Source organism: Vipera ursinii (genome assembly GCF_947247035.1).
Source record: "Vipera ursinii genome assembly, chromosome: 9".
NCBI classification, from domain to species: domain Eukaryota; kingdom Metazoa; phylum Chordata; class Lepidosauria; order Squamata; family Viperidae; genus Vipera; species Vipera ursinii.
In genome coordinates this window covers 13,480,736-13,501,800 of record NC_139523.1, presented here as the reverse complement: position 1 = coordinate 13,501,800, position 21,065 = coordinate 13,480,736, and the positions used below count along the sequence as shown (strand labels likewise).

General features: G+C 45.9%; 1 protein-coding gene across 2 annotated transcripts; it reads right to left on the bottom strand.

Annotated features, from left to right (window-relative positions):
• Positions 1-6,485: 6,485 nt before the first annotated feature.
• RCC1 (regulator of chromosome condensation 1) lies at positions 6,486-20,060 on the bottom strand. 2 transcript variants are annotated; one of them, XM_083369118.1, is made up of 11 exons: positions 19,237-19,255; positions 16,309-16,393; positions 14,382-14,451; positions 12,870-13,057; positions 11,701-11,880; positions 11,477-11,600; positions 10,608-10,730; positions 9,617-9,772; positions 8,875-8,994; positions 8,243-8,395; positions 6,486-7,216 (listed from the first exon to the last, which is right to left on the bottom strand). In XM_083369118.1, exons 3-11 carry the CDS (start codon positions 14,437-14,439, stop codon positions 7,044-7,046), a joined length of 1,275 nt encoding a protein of 424 aa, XP_083225244.1. In that variant the 5' UTR covers positions 14,440-14,451; positions 16,309-16,393; positions 19,237-19,255; the 3' UTR covers positions 6,486-7,043. The 2 variants fall into 2 exon arrangements, with proteins under 2 accessions (XP_083225244.1, XP_083225243.1); XM_083369117.1 differs by lacking the exon at positions 19,237-19,255 and adding an exon at positions 19,949-20,060 and having other exon boundaries at positions 6,488-7,216.
• Between the last annotated feature and the right edge of the window lie 1,005 nt (positions 20,061-21,065).

Sequence of the window (21,065 nt, the reverse complement as noted above, 5' to 3'; positions counted from 1 at the left end):
TCGCTGAATATCCTTCACGCGACGCGGGGGTTGCCAACTCTGCAACGACTCAACTTTACTCGGTTCCATGGCGATGCCCTCAGGAGAAATGCGGTGACCCAAGAAATCAATGGTCACCTGGTAGAACTGGCACTTCTCCAACTTGGCAAACAGCCGATGTTTCCGGAGGCGCTGCAGGACCTGACGGAGATGCTGATGATGCGCTTCACGCGACGGGGAGTAAATCAGGATGTCGTCCAGGTAAATCACAACAAACTGGTCCAACAGATCCCGAAAGATGTCATTCATAAAATGCTGAAACACAGCAGGGGCGTTGGTCAGGCCAAACGGCATCACCGTGTACTCGAAATGTCCATAGCGAGTACCAAACGCCGTCTTCCACTCATCACCCGGCCGAACCCTGACGAGGTTGTAAGCTCCACGCAGGTCCAGTTTCGTGAAGATCTTAGCCTCCCGGAGTCGGTCCAAGAGCTCGGGGATGAGGGGCAGCGGGTAGCGGTTACGCACCGTGATAGCGTTGAGTTTCCGGTAGTCACAGCAAAGCCGTAACTCGCCCGACTTCTTTTTGACGAAGAGCACGGGCGCAGACACTGGCGAGGACGAGGGCCGGATGAAACCACGAGCCAAGTTCTTTGTCAGGAAGTCCCGCAATGCAGCCAACTCGGGCTCCGACATGGAGTACAAACGCCCCACTGGGAGAGGCGCATCAGGGACTAGGTCAATGGAGCAGTCGTAGGGCCTGTGCGGGGGTAATTGGTCCGCCTCTGACTCGCTGAACACGTCAGCAAAGTCGGACAGTTCGGGAGGCAAGGAAACCCCTGGGGAACCCTCCACCTGGCCGGCACAGATATGGCGGGTGTGGTCCACGCACTGCAAACTTGGGAAGGTGACCAAGTTCTGAGACCAATAGATCTGTGGATCATGCGCCCGGAGCCACGCCAGTCCCAAGACCACGGGGAAGTGCAGATCCGAAGTGACGTAGAACTGAATGGCCTCCACATGGGTACTGATGGCCATACACACGGGTTGCGTGGCGGCCGTGATAGGCCCGGACAGGAGCACTCGACCATCGATGGTCTCCACAAGCATGGGCGGATCCACTGGACACTGGGGAACAGCCCATTTGGCCACAAAGGCCGAATCCATAAAGTTAGTGGTAGCCCCAGAGTCAATTAAGGCATGGACCGGAATCCCCTCTGGCTTGCCAGGGAGGATCAGTCGTGCCTCCAAAATCAAATGCCGTGGAGGTTCACAGGCACCGTCGGAACGGCGTCGCTCGGCGTGATCGTTGTGGGTCGCCCGATCTTTCACACTGTCTAGATCGGGCTCGGGCCGTTTCCCGATAGCAAAGCAGGGGACTTTCTCGGGGCAGGCTTGGTCACTGACGCCCGCTGACGCTTCTTCGGGCAAGAAGCAGCCAAATGTCCAGGGTCCCCACAGTAAAAACACAACCCCTCCGATCGTCGTCTGTCCATTTCCGTCACCGATAGACGGGACCTGGCGGCACCCAGCTCCATTGGCTCCTCCCTCTGGACTGGGGGCTCACGCACAACAGGGGCGGCAGGGGTCTGTGGGGTGGCACGGCGACTCTTACGCTGCTGCAGCCGGGCATCGATCCGCAGACAAAGATGGATCAGCCCATTCAGGTCTGAGGGAATGTCCACGCGGGCCAGCTCATCCAACATCTCCTCTGACAAGCCATCCTGAAAGGCATCCACGAGCGCAGCCTCATTCCAGGCGGAATCCTGGCTAAGCAGCCGGAAATCGCTGATATAGGCCTGTAGAGGGCGCTGACCCTGCCTCAAAGCTTTCAGGCGTCGGGTGGCAGTCTGCGCCTTAATCGGGTCCTCGTACATGAGGCGCATATGGTCACAAAACCCCCCAAAGTTATCCAACAAAGGGCTAGGCTGTGCCAACAGAGGCATGCCCCAACGAGCTGCATCTCCCGACAGAAGGCTCAACACGAATCCCACCTTATCTCGGTCAGTGGGGAAATCAGCTGCTCTCACGCTGATATAAAGCTGGCATTGTCCCAGGAAGGCAGGAAACAGTTCTGGTTTACCAGCAAATTTATCCGGCATAGCTATCTGACATTTCCTCCTGGGTGGGGGGGCAGCATGTACCTGAGCCTGCAGTTGTGCCACCTGAGTGGCCAGCAAGGTGAGTTGCTGGTTGAGCTGGGCATTCTCGGCAAGAAGCTGCTCCATCGTAGTATTAAGGGGTGGGTGGCTGAAAGCAAACTGTTCTGAACCAGCCCTCTTCTCGCACCCCTAATCAAAAGAAGAGACTGGAAAGCGTCCAAGGCTAAAAGGCTTCTGCCAAGATTTAATAGTAAACACACAAGAGCTTATCTTCTCAAGCAAAAGAGTTGCTTTCAGCAACCAGCCCCTCCCCAAACACTCCTTTTATAGAGAGCTCAGGGCGTGGTCTCCCTGTGCCTCCTCCCGAGGAGTCCCATAGCCTTCCTTTGTTTGTCCCTGCTCGACTGCCTCCTGCGTCGGGCGTCCTTGAACAGGGCCAGCTGTGGGTCATCATCCTCCGCACTCTCGGGCTCACACAGCTGAGCAGAGGTTCCCGGCTGAGGACTCTGCAAAGTCTCCAAATCATCATCAGCCGGTTCGTTTCCCTCCTCCCCCACATCTGAGTCCTCCGATACATCGGAGCCGGCTGTCGGACCCACAGGCTGACCCTGAGTCACAACAGGGTGGGGAACTATGGCCCTTTCATGACTTGTGGATTTCAACTCCCAGAACTCCCGAGCCAGCATGTTTACCAGTCCGACCCAGCAGAGCAAGACAGCCAGGGATTTTGATTTCTTACCACTGTTGTAAAATTAAAACAGGCAGACAACAGGGAAGCAAGCCTTGAGGCTTGAAATGGCAAAGGCCTTTTTTTTTTTCTTATTACTTCTCCTTTGCACATCAGCGCCACGCAACATGTCCTGCTGAGATGATCAGCTGAAGTGCAGCTACAGCACGGAAACTGTGAGTAGGCTGTTTCTTGAGGACACTTCAGATTTTCCCCGTCAGCCAAGGTGTGGAGGTCATGCACTCCTGTAATTGGGAGGACAATTCAACAGGCACTGATGCTTTCACTAAATGAAAGAGGAAGAAGGGACCTAAACCTTGCTAACATCTTATTTGGTTTAAAAGCTTTAAACCAAGCTCCATCAATAAAGGATCAAAGTCAAGGCGTTCTTCCTGCAACTGACAAAACCCCTTTGGAGCACTCGACTTGATAGATCAACTAACTGTCTAGACAATTCATATCAATTGAAAGTCTTGTTTTTTATCCCTTTTTATGCAAAGGGATAATGGATAGTCAGTGAATAACCATCACCTTCAAGGCTTGCTTTAAATTTTCTTCATAGCTCTAGAAAAGCTCCTGTATAACAAGACCGTATTCTTTTTTATGGCTAGGATTATTTTGTTAAATTATTTTTTAGGGGTTAAGGCAGGGGTGTCCAACCTTGGCAACTTTTAAGACTCCTGGACTTCAACTTCCAGGATTCCCCAGGGAGATGAAGTCCACAAGACTTAAATGTCACCAAGATTGGACACCTCTGAATTAATGGTATAGCACTGGCATCCTATCATCACCGGAAAGGTAAGTGTGGACTTCAACTCCCAGAATTCACACTGGCTAGGGAATTGTGGGAGATAAAGTCCACAGTTCATAAAGTTGCCAAGTTTGAAAACCACGGATTCGTATCAATGAAAGCCACCTTCCACAAAATCTCCATCTGTAGTGTTGTTTGCAACAGGCTTATGAAACGTCGAAAACTTGTATTTCTGCCCAGTGATTTACATTAGCGTTTCTATTGATCTCTCTGCAAGTTCGTCCTTTTTACGTTTTTTTTTGGCCTAAAATTGCTAAAATGCTTATCTGCTTTTTGCTGCCATCTAGTGAGTAATTTGTAGAACTAGAATATTTGCATCCCATGAGTTGATTCACCTTTTTATACAGCTTTGATGGAGACAAGCTGTTTTTCCCCATTCCTAATTCAATTTTGCCACTTTTTTCCCCTGCCAGAGAAGCTTTTGAAGTTCTACATTACAGTACTCTCAGCTCACCTGAATGTCTTTTGAATTTCTGTTTTTAAGCTTTTCTTAACGTTGGAGATAGCAGGACAAGCTATTGCTTGTAGTGGTTTCCTCACATATCCAGCCAGCACTCTGCTACTCAGCCTCCCAATTATCAGAAATGTTTCCCCAACAGGCCTCACCTGATGCCTTCCTTTGGAACTTAATGGAGCTAGGAAGACAAGAAGGCTACAGAGATGACCTACATATGCAACCTGGGCCCACTCATCTAGCAAAATATCTCTGTAATTTTGTTCTCAGATAACATTCTGCAGCCAAATTCATCAATAAAATACTTCTAACACCATTTTCTTGAGCACAGGTTCTCCTCAGGGTTGTGTCCTAAGTCTGCTGCTGTTCACCCTGTTGACCCATGACTGTTGTGCTACGTTTGCCACCAACCATATTGTGAAGTTTGCAGATGATACAACAGTAGTAGGCCTTACTCATGACAATGAGGGTGCTTACCGCAAGGAGGTTGAGGGGTTGGTGAACTGGTGTAAGGAAAACAGCCTAGTTTTAAATACCAGAAACACCAAAGGGATCATCGTCCATTTCAGAAAAGGCAGGCACAGCCGCACTTCTCTGTGCATTAATGATTCACCCGTGGAAATGGTTACCAGCATCAATTTCCTGGGCGTGCAGTTAACAAGTAGCCTGGCTTGGTCGCTCAACAGTGAGACACTGGTGAAGTGAAATGTGTTCACTTTGAGAGCGGGCAACTAAATTTCATTCTTGATGTGGGTGTGCCCACAGTAAAAAATAAAAAAGGTTCTCTCTTATCAAATTAAGACCCAGGAGAAAAAAATACAAAAGACAGCTTGGTGTAGTGGTTAAAGCATCAGATTAGAAATCAGGAGACCATGGATTCTGCCCAATACATGAAGCCAATTGTGTGGTCTTGGGCCAGTCACTTCCTCCCAGCCCTAGGAAGAAGGCAATGACAAACCACTTCTGAAATCTTGCCAAGTAAACTGTAGGGATTTGTCAAGGATGGCAGTATTGACTCAAAGGTGCTGGTACACACAAGGAAAAATACAAATGATTTTTGCAGCACTGTTGAGTTGTCCCATTTTTTTTATAATGCATTCTTGCTGCAATTTCAGCTACAAAAAAAAATTCCCAACAGAAGGGATGAGAAAACTGAGATTGATCCCCCTGAGGTTTCTGTACTCAAACATCCACCAGCCTAAACCAGCATAAGCCAAGTCAGATGATGGAACCTGTGGTGCGGTATTTTCAGGATGATGGGTTCCCTTATTTTTATTTTAGGCAATGTGCTTTCAACTGCCCTATGTAACACACAAACACAGCACTATCAAAACTCAAATTTATTTCAAACGTTAGGATTTCACAGATTTATTGTGTCTCCCTGGCAAACGCTACCATATATATATATATATATATATATATATATATATATATATATATATATATATATATATATATATATATATATATATATATATTCCTTTCTTTCTCTCTCCAAATTTTCCCTCCCCTGGTTTCCTGAGGCTGCAGGAACTCCGTATTTTAAAAACGCACCGTTTTCTAGAATTGCAGAAATTTCGGCTGTGGGAGATGACAGAACACAGCTGGCATTTCAAAAGTCATGGCAAAATGTCTCCATCTCAGTCTGGCTTACGTTCCATGATCTAAACATGGCTTTTCTTTGGCTGGTTTTGCTCCTTCATCTTTGCTGAGGATCAACTGACAAGCAGCTCCTTTGAACAAGCAATTACCAATCTCTGCCAAACTAAATTGAAAATATGGTTTAAAAGCATGGCCCCACGTGGAAATATTGGGGAAAAAATCACTCTGCTATTCATGCACAACTAATGAAGGAACACCTGAGAGAACTTGGAGATGGTCTCCTAAATCCAAGGGCCTAATTTTTCCAGGAAAAAAAATAACCCAGAGATGCCACTTTAAATATGAAAAACAGGAATTGTGGATGTCCCAAGCAGTGCTGTGTCATTGGAAGTCTCTGTTCAGGCCTAATTGTTCTGGAGATTAGGAGCTGCGTCAGTGAGAGCTGCATTAAAAGCCTCGTAAGGAGACCCCCAACAATTTCTCCAAAAGAGACCTTTTACCCACTCTCCACTTAAGAACCGTGTTTCTCCCCCAACCACAATTACAAGGATTGAGGAATTCAGATTTCCTACTAGGATGAAGACACTCTTTCCTGGAAATAAGGGAAAGTAGTGCCAATTTGGATCCTTTCGCTAAAGGATCCAACTTGGAAGATGTGCTTATCTACACCATTCATCCCTCTGAAGCAGCTTGTGCCTGGAATGTACTGGCTGGAGGTGATGAAGGTGATAGTCTGTCTACATAACCTTGAATCTTGAAGAAGATACTTCAGTAAGAGAAAATGACCCCCTGAATTAAACGGCTCTTGGAGTCATCCCAATTTGCTCTGCTGCTTTAGACAGGACATGCAGTGAAAAGAAGCAGCAGATTTTGCTGCACTTAAATTGAAGATACCACACTTCCTAACAGGGAATGCAAGCTCTGCGAGGGATAAAATTTTTTAAAAGGGAAGAATAGCTAGCTAAGAATTTAACCAAGGTGGAGTCCCACACCGAGTGGTGAACAGAACCGGGGGAAATCTCCCAAGTGATTCAACGATCGATAAAAGCAGGGAAAATAGCCTAGCGAAAGCAAACATGGTAGTAAACAGATTTGCAGACACTGATTCTTTTTCCTTTTTTAAGGGTGGGAAGGCTTGTCTCCATTCCCGATTTGGATACCACAAAGATAACCTGCTTTGGATTTCAACAGATTCCAGCATTCAGAAGAGTATTTTTATCTCAGCTAATTTTCTTTTCCAAAGAAACTTTGAAAAGTTTTTTTTTTCCCTTTTCTCCACAGAAGGGCAGTCTTCAAAATCTGGCTCCAAAAGGTTCAGATAGGGAGCGCCCCCTGGAGGGTTCCTGGTGGGACTGCAGGAACAGACTGTCAGCTCTGCTGGTCCTTGACAAGTAAGACGGTGTGCTGCCCTCCGGCTGTCACGGACAGAACGCTGCGGTTCTCCAGCTGCTGGCCAGACATCTGAACAGGGCTCCAAACATCCTCTTCATCTCCTGTGGCAAGCTGAAGGTTTGATCCCATGCCCCAAGCAAAGGCACGACCTACAGAGAGGTAAAGCATGAAGATCAAAAACAGTGAGCAGCCATATATATATATATATATATATATATATATATATATATATATATATATATATATATATATATATATATATATATATATATACACACGCGTGCTAGTCGTTTCCAACTCTAGGGGCCGGTGCTCATCTCCGTTTCAAAGCCAAAGAGCCAGCGCTTGTCCAAGGACATCTCCATGGTCATGTGGCCGGCATGACTAGACGCCAGAGGCGCACGGAACGCTGTTACCTTCCCACCGTAGTGGTCCCTATTTTTCTACTTGCGTTTTTACGTGCTTTCGAACTGCTAGGTTGGCAGAAGCTGGGACGAGTAACAAGCGCTCACTGTTACGCGGCACTTGGGATTCGATCTGCCAAACTGCCGACCTTCTTATCGACAAGCTCAGCGTCCTAACCCATTGAGCCACCGCGTCCCTTTCATATGTATATATATATATATATATATATAAAATAAAAAGAAATAGAGGAAGATGCTGGACTAGGAATACGGAGAACTGGGTTCAATCCAACCTTAGCCATGGAGCAACTTTGGGTCAATCACCCTTTCTTGGATCAACATATCCATAGTCCTTAGTCCTCGCTTAGCAACCATTTGAAGTTACAATGGGGTTGAAGCACCAATCCTTGAATTTTACAACAGTTGCAGCGCTCCCTAGTCATGTGATTGCCAGTTGGGCACATTTACAACTATCACAGCCTCCTGTGGCCATTTGATAACCATTCAGATGCTTCGAAACCACCTTGCCACAGAGAAGTTAGAAGTGAAACTGTACCAACTGCGGTTACGAGATCTTTCGTTTGACAGTCAAGTGGGAAGTGAAGTCATAAGTCCCACCGCGGTCACAATTTTACACTTAGCAACTGTCCCCTTTGAAATTGAAGTCCTTGAAAATAAATCAAGTATTATTGCAGTGAGATGAAAGTAAACAAAAATTTTCGTGTAAACTGCAGGACCAATGCTCAGTTCCCCATATTTGCTCAGGCTCACCATCTTCTGTCACGGAATAGCCAACCCGTTCTCCACAGGCCACCGAAGTTGATTTGGGCAAACCAGGCACAGCAGTGGGAGAGTTCTTCTCGCCAACGCCTTTTCCTAGGCCCAACATACCATAGTCTGCACGTCCAAGACTATACACAGTGCCTGTTTGAAGGTGGGAACCAATAAAAAGAGAAAATGTTCTATTAAGAAGAACCCCAATAATCCCAACCACAAAGGCATACAGAAGTCTCCATGAAAACAAAGTCTTCAAAGACTGTATGACCCGCAACGGCTGCATCAGGATTTGTATGCAAGATCCCTTGAAGATCCCTTCAACCCCCAAATGAACAGAGGTTAATGCAAAGAAAGGAATCAACCCAAAGAAATCAACTCTGCCCACAGTTTGGAGTTCGATCCTGATGGGGCTCAAGGTTGACTCAGCTTTCCACCCTTCTGAGGTTGGTAAAAGGAGGACCCAGGTTCTTGGGGCAATAGGCTGACATTGTAAATCACTCAGAGAGTGCTGTCAAGCACTATGGAGTGGTATATAAGTCTAAAGGTTATTATTATTAGGTGGTGCCTGACTAGGGAAGAGCGGCGAACAACTGCTTCCCTTGAATCTACACTTCCAGGTGACCCACCTTCTGAATCCAGACAAACAGTGTGATGCTGCCCACCAGAAAATCCAACCCACGATCGGGTGGAATTCTTAAATGCTGTCAGAATCTTAGGAGAATAATAAGTGGCAATTTCTTGGGAACCTGCGGGGATAGAAAAGCAAATGGTAGATCAATGGAAATGAATGCAGTAATAGCAGCCCATTACCATTTTAAGCCCATTTTGCGACAAGTGATTGGAAACTTCATTATCAGCCACAAGCATGTGGAACTAGTCCTAACCCAAGATGTTGGTCAGAGGAGGAACAAAGCACTTCTTTCCCCCTCTGTGCCTAGCACTGAAACTCCTGCCTCCCTGCACTTCAACATTATGGTCGCCACAAAAAAGCAATTTTCATCACAAATTTCATACACAATACTATCATTTGTTTCCCTAGCCTTCAGCAGGTGAAGGAAAACCAACTTCTTCTCCTGAATTATTTAGGATCGTTAAGGTCCTCAAAGATCTCTTTTGTCCCACCAGGAGTATTTTGGACACCTCCTGAACCCCATCAACCTGAATGACAACCAGGCTCACCTCACAGTTTGGGGGAACATAAAAAGATCTCTGAAGATTGGAGTAGTTCAAAATAAGAAGCAAAGCTAGCATATCTCTAGGCGAGAGAAAGCCTCCCCTGATTTGGGATCATAAGGTCTTTAGAGACCGGCCCAGCTTACCATGAGGGCAGTGTGTATATCCCAAGTCCTACGATAAACATCAACTCACCCAACTGGTAATAATTGGAGAGGCCAAACCCAACCACGTGTCCCTCCTGCGTGATGGCAATAGTGGAGTAAGAGCCACAGAAGACATCCCTGATGTTGCCTTTGGTCTTGCAGCCTCTCTGCTTTATGGTGACCACTTGAGGGAGCAACAGCCGCTCTGGAGGAAGAGAGGTAAGATGTTTAGGAAGAATCAAGTCAATATTCATGCATTATATTTAATTAAGGAAGGAGGTCTGGCTTTCTGGTGCTTAGATGCCACTTGCACGGCTAACAAATCTATCTATCTATCTATCTATCTATCTATCTATCTATCTATCTATCTATCTATCTATCTATCTATCTATCTCTATATCTCTAGCATCTATCTATCTATAGATATCTCTCTATGTATATCTATATCTATAGCTATCTATCTATATTTATAAGGGACGCGGTGGCTCAGTGGGTTAGGACGCTGAGCTTGTCGATCAAATGGTCAGCAGTTTGGCGGGTCGAATCCCGAGTGCCGCATAACAGAGTGAGTGCCTGTTACTCGTCCCAGCTTCTGCTAACCTAGCAGTTCGAAAGCACGTAAAAAAATGCAAGTAGAAAAATAGGGACCACTACGGTGGGAAGGTAACAGCGTTCCGTGCGTCTTTGGCGTCAAGTTATGCCGGCCACATGACCACGGAGACATCCTCGGACAAGCGCTGGCTCTTTGGCTTTGAAACGGAGATGAGCACCGGCCCCTAGAGTTGGAAACGACTAGCATGCATGTGCGGAGGAACCTTTACCTTTATCTATGTCTATCTATCTATCTATCTCTCTATAGACGGACGGACGGACAGACAGACAGACATAGATAAAATCACATCAGACAGAGAAGGCCAAAAAAAATAATGCAACAAACAGAACAAATTCAGTAGATAAAACTGGTCCAACCAATGAAATAAACAGCTACTGAATCAAACACTGTATAAGAGGAAGTAAATTAAGTTAAACACTGAACTCACCCAAGCCCCGTCTTCCTCCTCGGACCACAAAAATTTGGGGCACACGCCCCAGCTGACCATTGTCTCCGCATCCACAGGTATAAAGGTTGCCAGTACTGGACACTAAAGCCAAGTGATGGCTCCCTAAAAAGAGGATAAGCTGCTTCATGGGTGGCTCAAGAATTCTCCCAACGTTCTATGTAAATATTTTTTTTTATTTTAATTCCATTTATATCCCGCCCTTCTCCGAAGACTCAGGGCAGCTTACAAGCTCAGCAGTAGCCTTCATTCTATGTATATGCCTGCTTATTAGGGCTTTCACACACCCCCAAGTGGCATTATGGAATCTGGAATCTGGATTGGAAGAAATCTCTACTTCAGGAGTTTTCTATCGCTTTTTGAAGAGGTTATTTTACTTTAAAAATGAGAAGTTGGAACAGTATAGTCTTACATAGTCTAGATTTAATAATGTGTTACTACCACTATTGTTCTATTTTTATCTTTGTATTCACTAATACATAAAATGGATTTTTAAAAAAATTATCTTTTCTTCCCCTCTTCTGTCAAGGTGCAGTGATGAGTTAGAAAGTTGTTTCCTATGCTTTTCGGAATTCAAAGCACGGGGAAAATCCTGTCTTTTCACAAACTTTACACAATGGAAGGTAAACCAGACTATTAACCTGAACATCAGCCACTGACTCGGTTCATGGATTCACTAAGCCGTGTCAACATTTGCTGGTGAGATGACTTAGCTGAAGCTGAAGCCACCCATTAAGAGTTTCACGCTGCATGTGGAAGAGACTAACATGACACGCTTGCTTTGCAAACTACTTGCTTTTTTAAAAAAACCTAGTTTGGGGAGAGGTATGAATGTAGCCAGTGTCACTCACCAGAGGCAATTTTAACAACTGGGACATCCAACTGTAGTTCTACTGGGAACAAGCTGCCACTGGCAGACTGCGAATTCTCTTCGCCTTTCTGAGGAGCTAGTAAACCAATAACGCCGTTTTCGTCCTAAGAAGATGCAGATGTGTGAGAGAAAGCACCGGTGGGCAACTCAAAAGAGGAAGCCAACAAGGACAGCTTTAGTCTCCAAGCAAAATAGACAACATACCCGGAAAGCACCCCAAATGAAGACATGTCCGTCTTCTGTCAATGCTGCAGTGTGGCTGTCCCCCGCTGACACTTGCACCGCCTTCTCCTTCAGATCGACCAAGCCTGGCACAGCGTCAGACCCTTCCTCTGAAGTGTCCCTCCCCAAGGCCCCCTCGTCATTGCAGCCAAAAGTGTAGATCTGGAAGAAGAGAAGGGGTCATGGTGTAAAATTAAGAGGAACATCCGGGACTAGAACGTCTCCAGGCTGTCAGTTATGAGTCAACCTATCAACCCGAAGAGAAGACCCTCAAAGTAATTTCACTGGTGGGCAGCAGTTATGGGATTGCTAGCATTTCTATTTGTCCATTGGGGGAGGGGGGGGTGTTAAGGCACAACCCATCAAAACTGTTCAAATCTGGCAAGGAATCCAAGGTTTCCATTCAAGGGACCACCTCCCCAGGCGTTCCTGCTCTTTACCAAACTCAATTTGGTAAAGATTGTGGTGACATGCAGACAACAGCACATATGTATACCTGTCCTGTGTGTCCTGATCTCATGACAGCGTGAGAGAAGGCAATTAGGGTGCTGCTAGTTTCTGGGCCAGATCTGTTTAATTGGTACGTAGTTTGATCTTTTATCTTGTATTTTAAATGTTGTGTTTTATAGTATGCCTTATTTTAGTGGTGATGCTTCTGACACAAACAAACTGAACTGCACAGAGGGGATTTGAAGCATCAACTTCCACCTTTAAGCCAGTTCAAATCTATTTCAGATTTCAAAACGAGATGACTGAAATGGGTTTACCATCCAGATAGAGACAGAAAAATCTAAGATCAAGTCATGTGTTTGCAGGAAGTTTCACAGGATAGTCTTTTTGGTGGTGGCCCCAAAATCTTAGAATTATTTTTCTTAGCAGCTTATTCCTCTAGGACAGAGGTCCCCAATCTTTTGGGCACCAGGGACCAGTTACGTGGAGAGAGGTTTTTCCATGGGCTTTTGTGTGCTGCCTTTGCTTGTTTGTGCAGACCGGTTGCTGGCATGCCGCAGCCCAGTACCGGTCCACAAACTAGGGGTTGGGGACCCCTGCTCTAAGAGAATACTAGGTTCAGGAAAGTCTTGTGGGGGGGAAGCGTAATTTAAGCACATAGCACAGCTTTCTATAAGAAACCAAGGTATTTCTGGACTCACTTTGCCTGTTTCGCTGAGACATACTGTATGAACCCCTCCTGCCTCAGCCTGGATGATTTTCTCAGGGAGCCGCACCAGGGCCGGTCTCTTCCGTGCCAGCACATCTGGTCCAAGGCCCAACTGTCCAAGGTCACCTTGCCCCAGGGTCAACACCAATCCCGGCTCACTTTGGTGTGATGAATGGCTAACTGGATAAGAGCAGGAGGAAGGGACATTAAAAGAGAAAGCAACCTTTCAAAATCTAATCTGAGAGCTTAAAATTTCAGACTAGAATATTCAAATCAGATGTTTCCTAAATCAAAAGGAGCCTCCCCTATGCAGGTGGTCCTTAACTTACAGCCTTCCGTTTAGTGACTTTTCTGAAGCAGAAAAAAGTGACTTCGATCACTGCACCATCATCCCCATGGTCATGGGATCAAAATTCGGGCACTTGGCAACTGGCATGTGTTTATGACAGCTGCATCGTCCCAGGGTCATGTGATCACCGTGTATAACAGGGGTCTTCAAAGTTGGCCCTTTTATGACTTGTGGACTTCAACTGCCAGAATTCCTCAGCCAGGCACACGTGCCTTGTTGAGGAATTCTGGGAGTTCTGGGAGTTGGAAGTCCACAAGTCATAAAAGGGCCAACTTTGAAGACCCCTGATTTATAACCTTCAAAGTCAGCTTCCAACAAAGTCAATGTGGGAAGCCAGGTTTGCTTAATGACTGCACGATTCACTTAACAACTGGGGCATAAAAAAGATCATAAGACGAGGTGCACTCATTTAACAACCACCTCACTTAGCAATGGAAATTTTGGGCTCAAGGGTGGTCATAAGTCAAAGACTACCTGTACAAGGTATACTGTATACTTTCTACGCACACGAGCACTATGGCTAACCTACAAAGGTTTAGCTGTTGTGGAGGTACACAATTAGAACACACAAATGATGGGGTCCCTACCCCGAAGATTTTACTTTCTGAACCCAAAGTTAGTGAGAAATTAAAAGAAGAGGGAAGGAGGCTGAAATCCTAAACTTCTGGACATTGTACTAAACCTATTTTGGACAAGGTGGCAGCTACCCGTTGAGAAGCATTTTGGAGGCAAAGCGTGAGATTGGCATAGCCCTTGAGATTAAGAACAAATTTGAAAAAAGGACCTGCTAATTCCCACAATAATGGTCAAATCTACCTACATTCAATCATGCAGAGGAAAAGAACCCTTTGAAGCAAGTAAAATTATACTCCAAACTTGCAGTGTTTCTTAACTTGGCCACTTGGAAGATATGTGGACTTCAACTCCCAGAATTCCTCCGCCAGTCCTGCTGGCAGGGGAATTCTGGGAATTGAAGTCCACACATCTTCAAGCAGCTAACATTGAGAAACACTGGACCAAAGAAATATGCTGACATCAATCATAGGTAACAAGGGTTTGGTAAACAAGAACTGTATGGTAAGACTTAAAACTTTTGTTGGTTAAGCACTGAGAATGCTTAGATCTGAACAATATTCCCAGCATGGGGCATCTCACCTTTTGTCCGTTTCACTTTTAAAATGTCATCTTTTTCTAATACCCGTTTTCTTGGCATGTTTCTTTAAAGCTGCGGGACAGAAGAGAGGGAAAGAAAAAGGCGACAGATCTGTTCAATTAAATAAAACTTAGTATGTTCTCTTCAGATCAAATTTCATTACAGTAGATGGCAGGCACGCCAGCCCAAAGGGAGAAAATAATAATTAAAATTCAAAATAATGCTGACGCAAGATAATGTACTGCATAGGAATAATAGATAAAAAGCAAGTTGAGAAATCTTTACATTAGAAAATGCAATAACCGGAGGAACATGAGAACAGGTGGAAACACAGGCTTACATCCCTATATCGGTAGTCCCTATTATCTTTTTAGCCTTTGTTAAATTTTATCACTTATTTTATTCTATGGGTAGTCCTCAACTTGCAACCGCAACTGAGCCCAACGTTTCTGTTGCTAAGCAAGAGGTTTGTTAAGTGAGTTTTGCCCTATCTTGCAATTTTTCTTACCGCAGTTGTTAAATTAAACCCTGCAGTTGTTAAATTTGTCACACGGTTGTTAAGTGAATTTGGATTTCCCCATTGACTTTGCTTGTCAGAAGTTCGCAAAAGAGGATCACATGACCCCGGGACACTGCCCGTCATAAATATGAGTCAGTTGTCAAGCAGCTGAATATTGATCACATGACCCTGGGGATGCTGCAACAGTTATAGGTGTGAAAAACGGTCGCAAGTCACATTTTTCAAAGCCGTTGTAACTTTGAACAGTCAGTAAATAAACTGTTGTAAGTCAAGGACCACCGGTATTTTATTGGGCTAGCTCTTAACTATTACTAGTTGAGAACCTTATTTACAATCCTCCATGTAACAAAGATAAAAGTTAGGATTGAAACATCTTAAATAAAAATCATATCTATCAAGTAGTATGGAACAAAGAACGTCTTAACAGCAGCTGTACAAATACTGTACAATTGAGTTTACTGTCTGTATCCCAACAGAACATTTGTTCTCTAGTAGCACTCTGCAAATTTTAAACTCGGTACTCATTTCCCTGGATTCTGACAAATGACTCTGTTTACAATTTATTTATTAAATTTATATGTTGCCCGTCTCTCTCATAAAGCGACTCTGGGTGGCTTCCGAACAGTGAAAAGATAAAGACATTTAATATTAAGAAGAGTCACATAGTTTAATTAAGGGGACCCAGAAGTTTAACTCAACCCTGTTGGCTCATACTGTCCATGTGTATCCTAAGAGAGAGAGGATAACTGTAGGAGCTGCGGTGGTAAAGTGGTTAAAATGGAGTATTGCAGGCTAACTCTGCCCAGATCCAGGAGTTTGATCCTGACTGGCTCAAGGCTGATTCAACCTTCCATCTTTCAGAGGTCGGTAAAACGAGGACCTAGATTTTGGGGAGAAATGTGCTGATTCTATAAACTACACAGAGTGTGCTGTGTAAAGCACTATGGAGTGGTAGATAAGTTTGAGGGCTAACCAGGTTCTATGCTGCGTAAGGGTTTATTGGTGTAACCAACCACTTTGATCTGTACTCAGAATCAGGGGTCTCCAACCTTGGCAACTTTAAGATTTATGGACTCCCAGAGTTGAAGTCCACAAGTCTTAAAGTTGCCACGGTTGGGGACCTCTGCCCAGAAACAGACAGGTAACTCGTGCAGCTTGCAAAGGTGGTATGCTCAATTGACTCAATTTGTTTGTCACTAAATGGTTTTCTAAAAGCAAGAAGCAGCAAGCAACGTTCCGAAGATGGTGCTGCCTGCATGCGTAAAGAGGAAGAAACATGGCCACAGTGCCTTAACACTGAAATTGTTCAGGGAAAGAAGCAATTTTAGTAGACAAAGGCTTCCCTTGTTTTACATCTCCTGAAACTATCTGCAAAGAGTCCTCGAATATAGTAAAGAGTTGCCACTTACACTCACAACCGCAGTGTGCCGCTGCCTTAGGGCCACCTGTTCAGTCCTCTCGAGAGATTGGCTATGCTTGGAAAACTCATGGACTCTTAAAATCATAAAGTAAAGCAAAAGCAAGATCAGAATGTTATTCAGAAATTCTTACAATCAACTCACGCCGTTACACATGTGCTCTCAAGTTTGGCCTTGTACACTCACAGCCCTGGTAAATTTCCACTCTCAAATCACTTTCAACCAGAGCTTCAGGACCCGTTTTCTCCCCCAAAGTCCTTGCTGTTGATGGGACTTGGGGAGGGGCTTCCCATATGCTCAGGCCCAATTTCTTTTGTCTGATTCAGTTGCCCCTTTCCCCCCCTCTCTTTCATTAAGGACTTGGCTCCTTCTTAGCTATTTTCCCTAAGAGAGCTTTTCCTGGCTTTTGTCTACTCTGCTTACCTCCTCTTTAGGTATAGCAGCTTAGGCCTAGTCTCACACCCCCAAATCTATGAACAGATCTATGAACCATTAACTGACTTAGAGGAACAGTCGTCCATTCTGGCATAGCAAGAATTTGGCTTGATCTACTTGGCGTCACTTCTAATCTGAGAGCAAGACTGACTCCAGTCTTGTGAATGTCTAGTTCACAAATAAGCTTTGTAAAAAAAATCAATTCCAGTTCCACACTGGAATCAAGAGAGTAATGGGCCCCGGAGAAAGAATTTATTCTCGACTTGAGTTCCACCTGTCACAGTTGTCGAGATCCATCTGCCAGGAACGAAACAAAGATATTCTCTATCTACAAAATGAGTCAACTGCAAATGTACCAAACTTTGGCTAAGAGGCCAAACTTTCTTAATCTCTCTTCTCCAGGTCATCTTTGCCGTGGCCTGATAGAAAGATAACTTTTTCCTGTGGGGCACCACACTGCAATCTTTGGCTGATAAACGTGGGCACAATTTTATGGTGTGCAGTTTGTGTTGTTGGGAAGGACTGCAAAGTTCCCATTACCCTTCTTATTAAAGGGATGGCTGGTCTAGTTATTTGAAGGAATGTCCTTCTGGATGGACAAGTTCTTCCCACTCTACAACCTTTATCATGATTACATCACCCATCTTCAAGGAGCGAAGGGCCCAACTTTATCTCCAGCTTATCCTCTTAAGTAGGCTAAGCTCAAGCAGAAAAAATGGCTGAGCCTATAAAAAGGGATCCATAGAAGAATAAAGGGGGGGGGAGAGAGGGTGCGATGGCTCAATGGTTAAAGGTGCTGAGCTTGTCAGCTCAGCCCAGGTTCAAGACCTGAGTGCTTCATAACAGGATAAGCCCCTGTGACTTGCCCCAGCTCCTTCCTACCTAGCAGTTTGAAAACATGCAAGCAGATAAATACAACACTTTGGCAGGAAGATAACAGCATTCTGCGTGTCTTTAGTGTATAGCCATGCTGGCCACATGACCCCACAAGTGTCTTTGGACAACGCTGGCTCCCTCAGCTAAGAAACGGAGAAGAGTACTGCCCCCTAGAGTTGGACACAACTGGATAGGATAAACCTTTACCTTATAGATGATTAGGGAACTGGAGGCTAAAACATATAAAGAACGGTTGCTGGAATTGGGTGTCTAGTTTTATGAAGAGAAGGGCGAGGGGTGACATGATAACAGTGTTCCAATATCTCAGGGGCTGCCACAAAAAAGAGGCAGTCAAGCTATTCTCCAAAGCGCCTGCAGACAGAACAAGAAGCAACAGATGGAAACTAACCAAAGAGAGAAGCAACCTAGAACCAAGGAGGAATTTCCTGACAGTCAGAACAATTCACCAGTCGAACAACCTGTCTCTAGAAGCGGTGACTGCTCCAACACTGGAAGTTTTTAATAAGAGACTGGACAGCCATTTGTCTGAAATGGTGTAGGGTTTCCTGCCTGAGCAGGGGGTTGAACAAGATGACCTCCAAAGTCCCATCATCATCATCATCATCATCATCATCATCATCATCATCATCATCATCATTATTATTGAACAAAGAGTTGGACACAACTGCCAACACAAAAGTCATTAGGTTACACTGCTTTCTCTTTTACACAGATACTTCTATGTGAAAAGTCCATAGGGAAAGCACATACTTTGCTACTTAGTTGGTATTCTGGTCTCAACTGTGGTTATAAGTCAAGGATTACCTGTATATCTTTAAACAACATTCAAGGACAAGCAGTTCCCACCACTCTTGAAAAAGCTATTAATCTAACAATCAAGTAGAGATGAGAACATTCCATCAGGCAGAGAGTCTAGCATTATCTCCGAGGCTATGGATCCAGGTTGCGGTTTAGCTGGGAATAAACCCCTGGATCCATTGGCCCATCAGCCTCCATCAGTGTTTCTTAACCTAAGACTCCCATGTAGACAGGTCCATTGTTCCAATCCGCTATGGCAGGCTTCCCCAAAGCGGTCAACATCGACCCCAAAGGATCAACGGGCCTATCCAAGAGGTTGGTGCTCTTAGCAGCGGTAGCAGTGCCAGTAGTTAAAATAGCATTTATTAAACCATCCTCATACAACAAAGGGGGGGGGTGTTTGATGAACAATCTGAAACTTCCCGGGGGGGGGGGGGTGGTGGTGGTCCATGAGCTGAAGAATCTGGGGGTCCCTGCTCCACGAGAGTCACAGGAGCCCCAGACCAACGCCTCTAAAGCAGGGGGTCTCCAAGCTGGGCAAATGTTCAGACTTGCCGATTTCAACTCCCAGCATTCCCCAGCCAGCATGTCTGGCTTGAGAAATTCAGGAAGTTGGGAAGTTCTCTCCAGTTTTCAAGCTGCCGCGAGTTGGGAAAGCCCTGCTTCTATAACTTGGCAAAGGTCGAGCCAGCTTGAATTCTGCGAGTTGAAATCCGCACCGAGGAATAGGGGAGTCCCCCCCCCCCCAAAAAAAATAATAATAAAAATAAAAGGAAAATAAAAGCCTACCAGATTAGCCTTGCCGGGCTTTCCACACTCATTCCTTACTATCAAAGAAAGAATAAAAGAGGCAACCCTTTCGGAAGTCCCGTCCGGAATTGCTTTTTTTTCCACCCACACCCCACCCACCCCCCGCCCGCCTCTCCGCTTAACCCTTAACTGTCAAGGAAGCCGCCCGCATTTTGAATTTCCCGCCTGGGCCTCCCTTCCCGGGAAAGAAGGAAGGAAGGAAGGAAGGAAGGAAGGGAGAGGGAGGAGGGCGAGCAAGCGGTCCGGCCCCCTCCAACGCGCCGCCGGACTCAGCCGCGGCGGCCCCTTTTCCTTTCCCGGAGCGCGTCGGCTCCCCGCCTCCCCCTCCCCCTCCGATTAGAACGCGAAGTTGTTACTCGGCGTTCCATCCTCCGAACGTTCGCCGGCAGCAGCTTCCCCGAAGCACGTGGGCCGGGCCTGGGCCCTTTGGGGCAGCGTTTCCCAACCTTAGGAACTTGAAGATGCGTGGACTTCAACTCCCAGAATTCCCCAGCCAGCATAGCTGGCTGGGGAATTCTGGGAGTTGAAGTCCACGCATCTTCAAGTTCCTAAGGTTGGGAAACGCTGCTTTGGGGAACTTGGGCGATCGGCAGTCTTGGGATGCGGGAGGGAGCCTCCCCCTCGCCCGCCCGCCCGCGGGCTGGGTTAACTCTTGCCTGCCGTGATTCCCACGTTCCCCCGGTCAACTCACCTCGTTCTTTACCTGTTCGCCAAACCCGCTTCGGAGTCCGGCCAAGGTTCTCTCGCTTTCTCTCTCTCTCTCTCTCTCGCTCGCTCCACTTCCCCCCTCCCCTTTCCCCGGCCTGATCCGGAGGCGCATGCGCAACTGGACGCAGAAGCCACATTGGCCCGGGGGAGGGGGGGGGGAGAGAGAAGCGCCCCCTACAGGGTGAAAACCTCCCGAAAAGCGCTCGGAGGCGGCGACGCTTCGGTTTGATTCCGTTGCTTTGCCGAGCCGAAGTTTCTTTTGCTTTGGCTAAAGGGGGGGGGGGGGGCTTCCCGAAAGCTATTTGTAGGCGGCTTGTCGGCCGGCGAACTTTTAAAAGGGAAACTGCAAGCAGGTCGCGGGGAATGCTGCAAGGGATTTACACACGGGTTTAACCTACCCACCCGGTCGCATAAAACTGGCTGCCGTCTTAGGAAACCTGCAAGTTCATTGCACGTGCAGGTGTGGGCATGGAAAAAAAATCACATTCCAAAGTCTGCAGCCTAACTCACAAAAAATTGCAATTGGTCGCGGTCTTAGGAAACCTGCAAGTTCATTGCACGTGCAGGTGTGGGCATGGAAAAAAATCACATTCCAAAGTCTGCAGCCTAACTCATAAAAAATTGCAATTGGTATTTGAATAGACGAGGGTGGGTTTGAGGAGTAATTTTTGGAAAACTGGCATTGCGCAAAATGTCTTTTGCAATCTGGTGCCTATCGCCTTATCTTGCAGGGTTGCTACACCAGGGGAGGAAAAAAAAGGCTTAGGAATCTTCTTTATAATTCTTGGCTGAAGAGCAGGCTAAAAATACAATTAAATCAGATCCTATCACTTCCAAAAAATCACTTCCTCATTGTTAAAAAGATTGTGCACTTTGCTCACTAAGTTTTTACAGAGGAAGCGTAAGACGTTTCAGAACACTTTGAAGCAGCTGGATCAGGAAAGTTTCAGATGCTAAGGGACAGGCCAGGAAAACTTCAGTAGAAGTATCCTATAGGTGAACTTCCAGCTACTCTCAATAAGCAAACTAGATTGCAAACCGTAAAATATGACACTTCAAGCACTGGGGGAAAGAGTAACATCGGGCTATTTCAAATGGTG

Coding starts and splice junctions, on each gene's coding strand:
- RCC1 (XM_083369117.1), bottom strand. CDS start 14,439: ATGCCAAGAAAACGGGTATTAGAAAAAGATGACATTTTAAAAGTGAAA. Junction 8,396..8,874: donor TGTTTGTCTGGATTCAGAAG/GTGGGTCACCTG, acceptor ACCTTCAAACAG/GCACTGTGTATAGTCTTGGA. Junction 7,217..8,242: donor CTATTCCGTGACAGAAGATG/GTGAGCCTGAGC, acceptor ACCTCTCTGTAG/GTCGTGCCTTTGCTTGGGGC.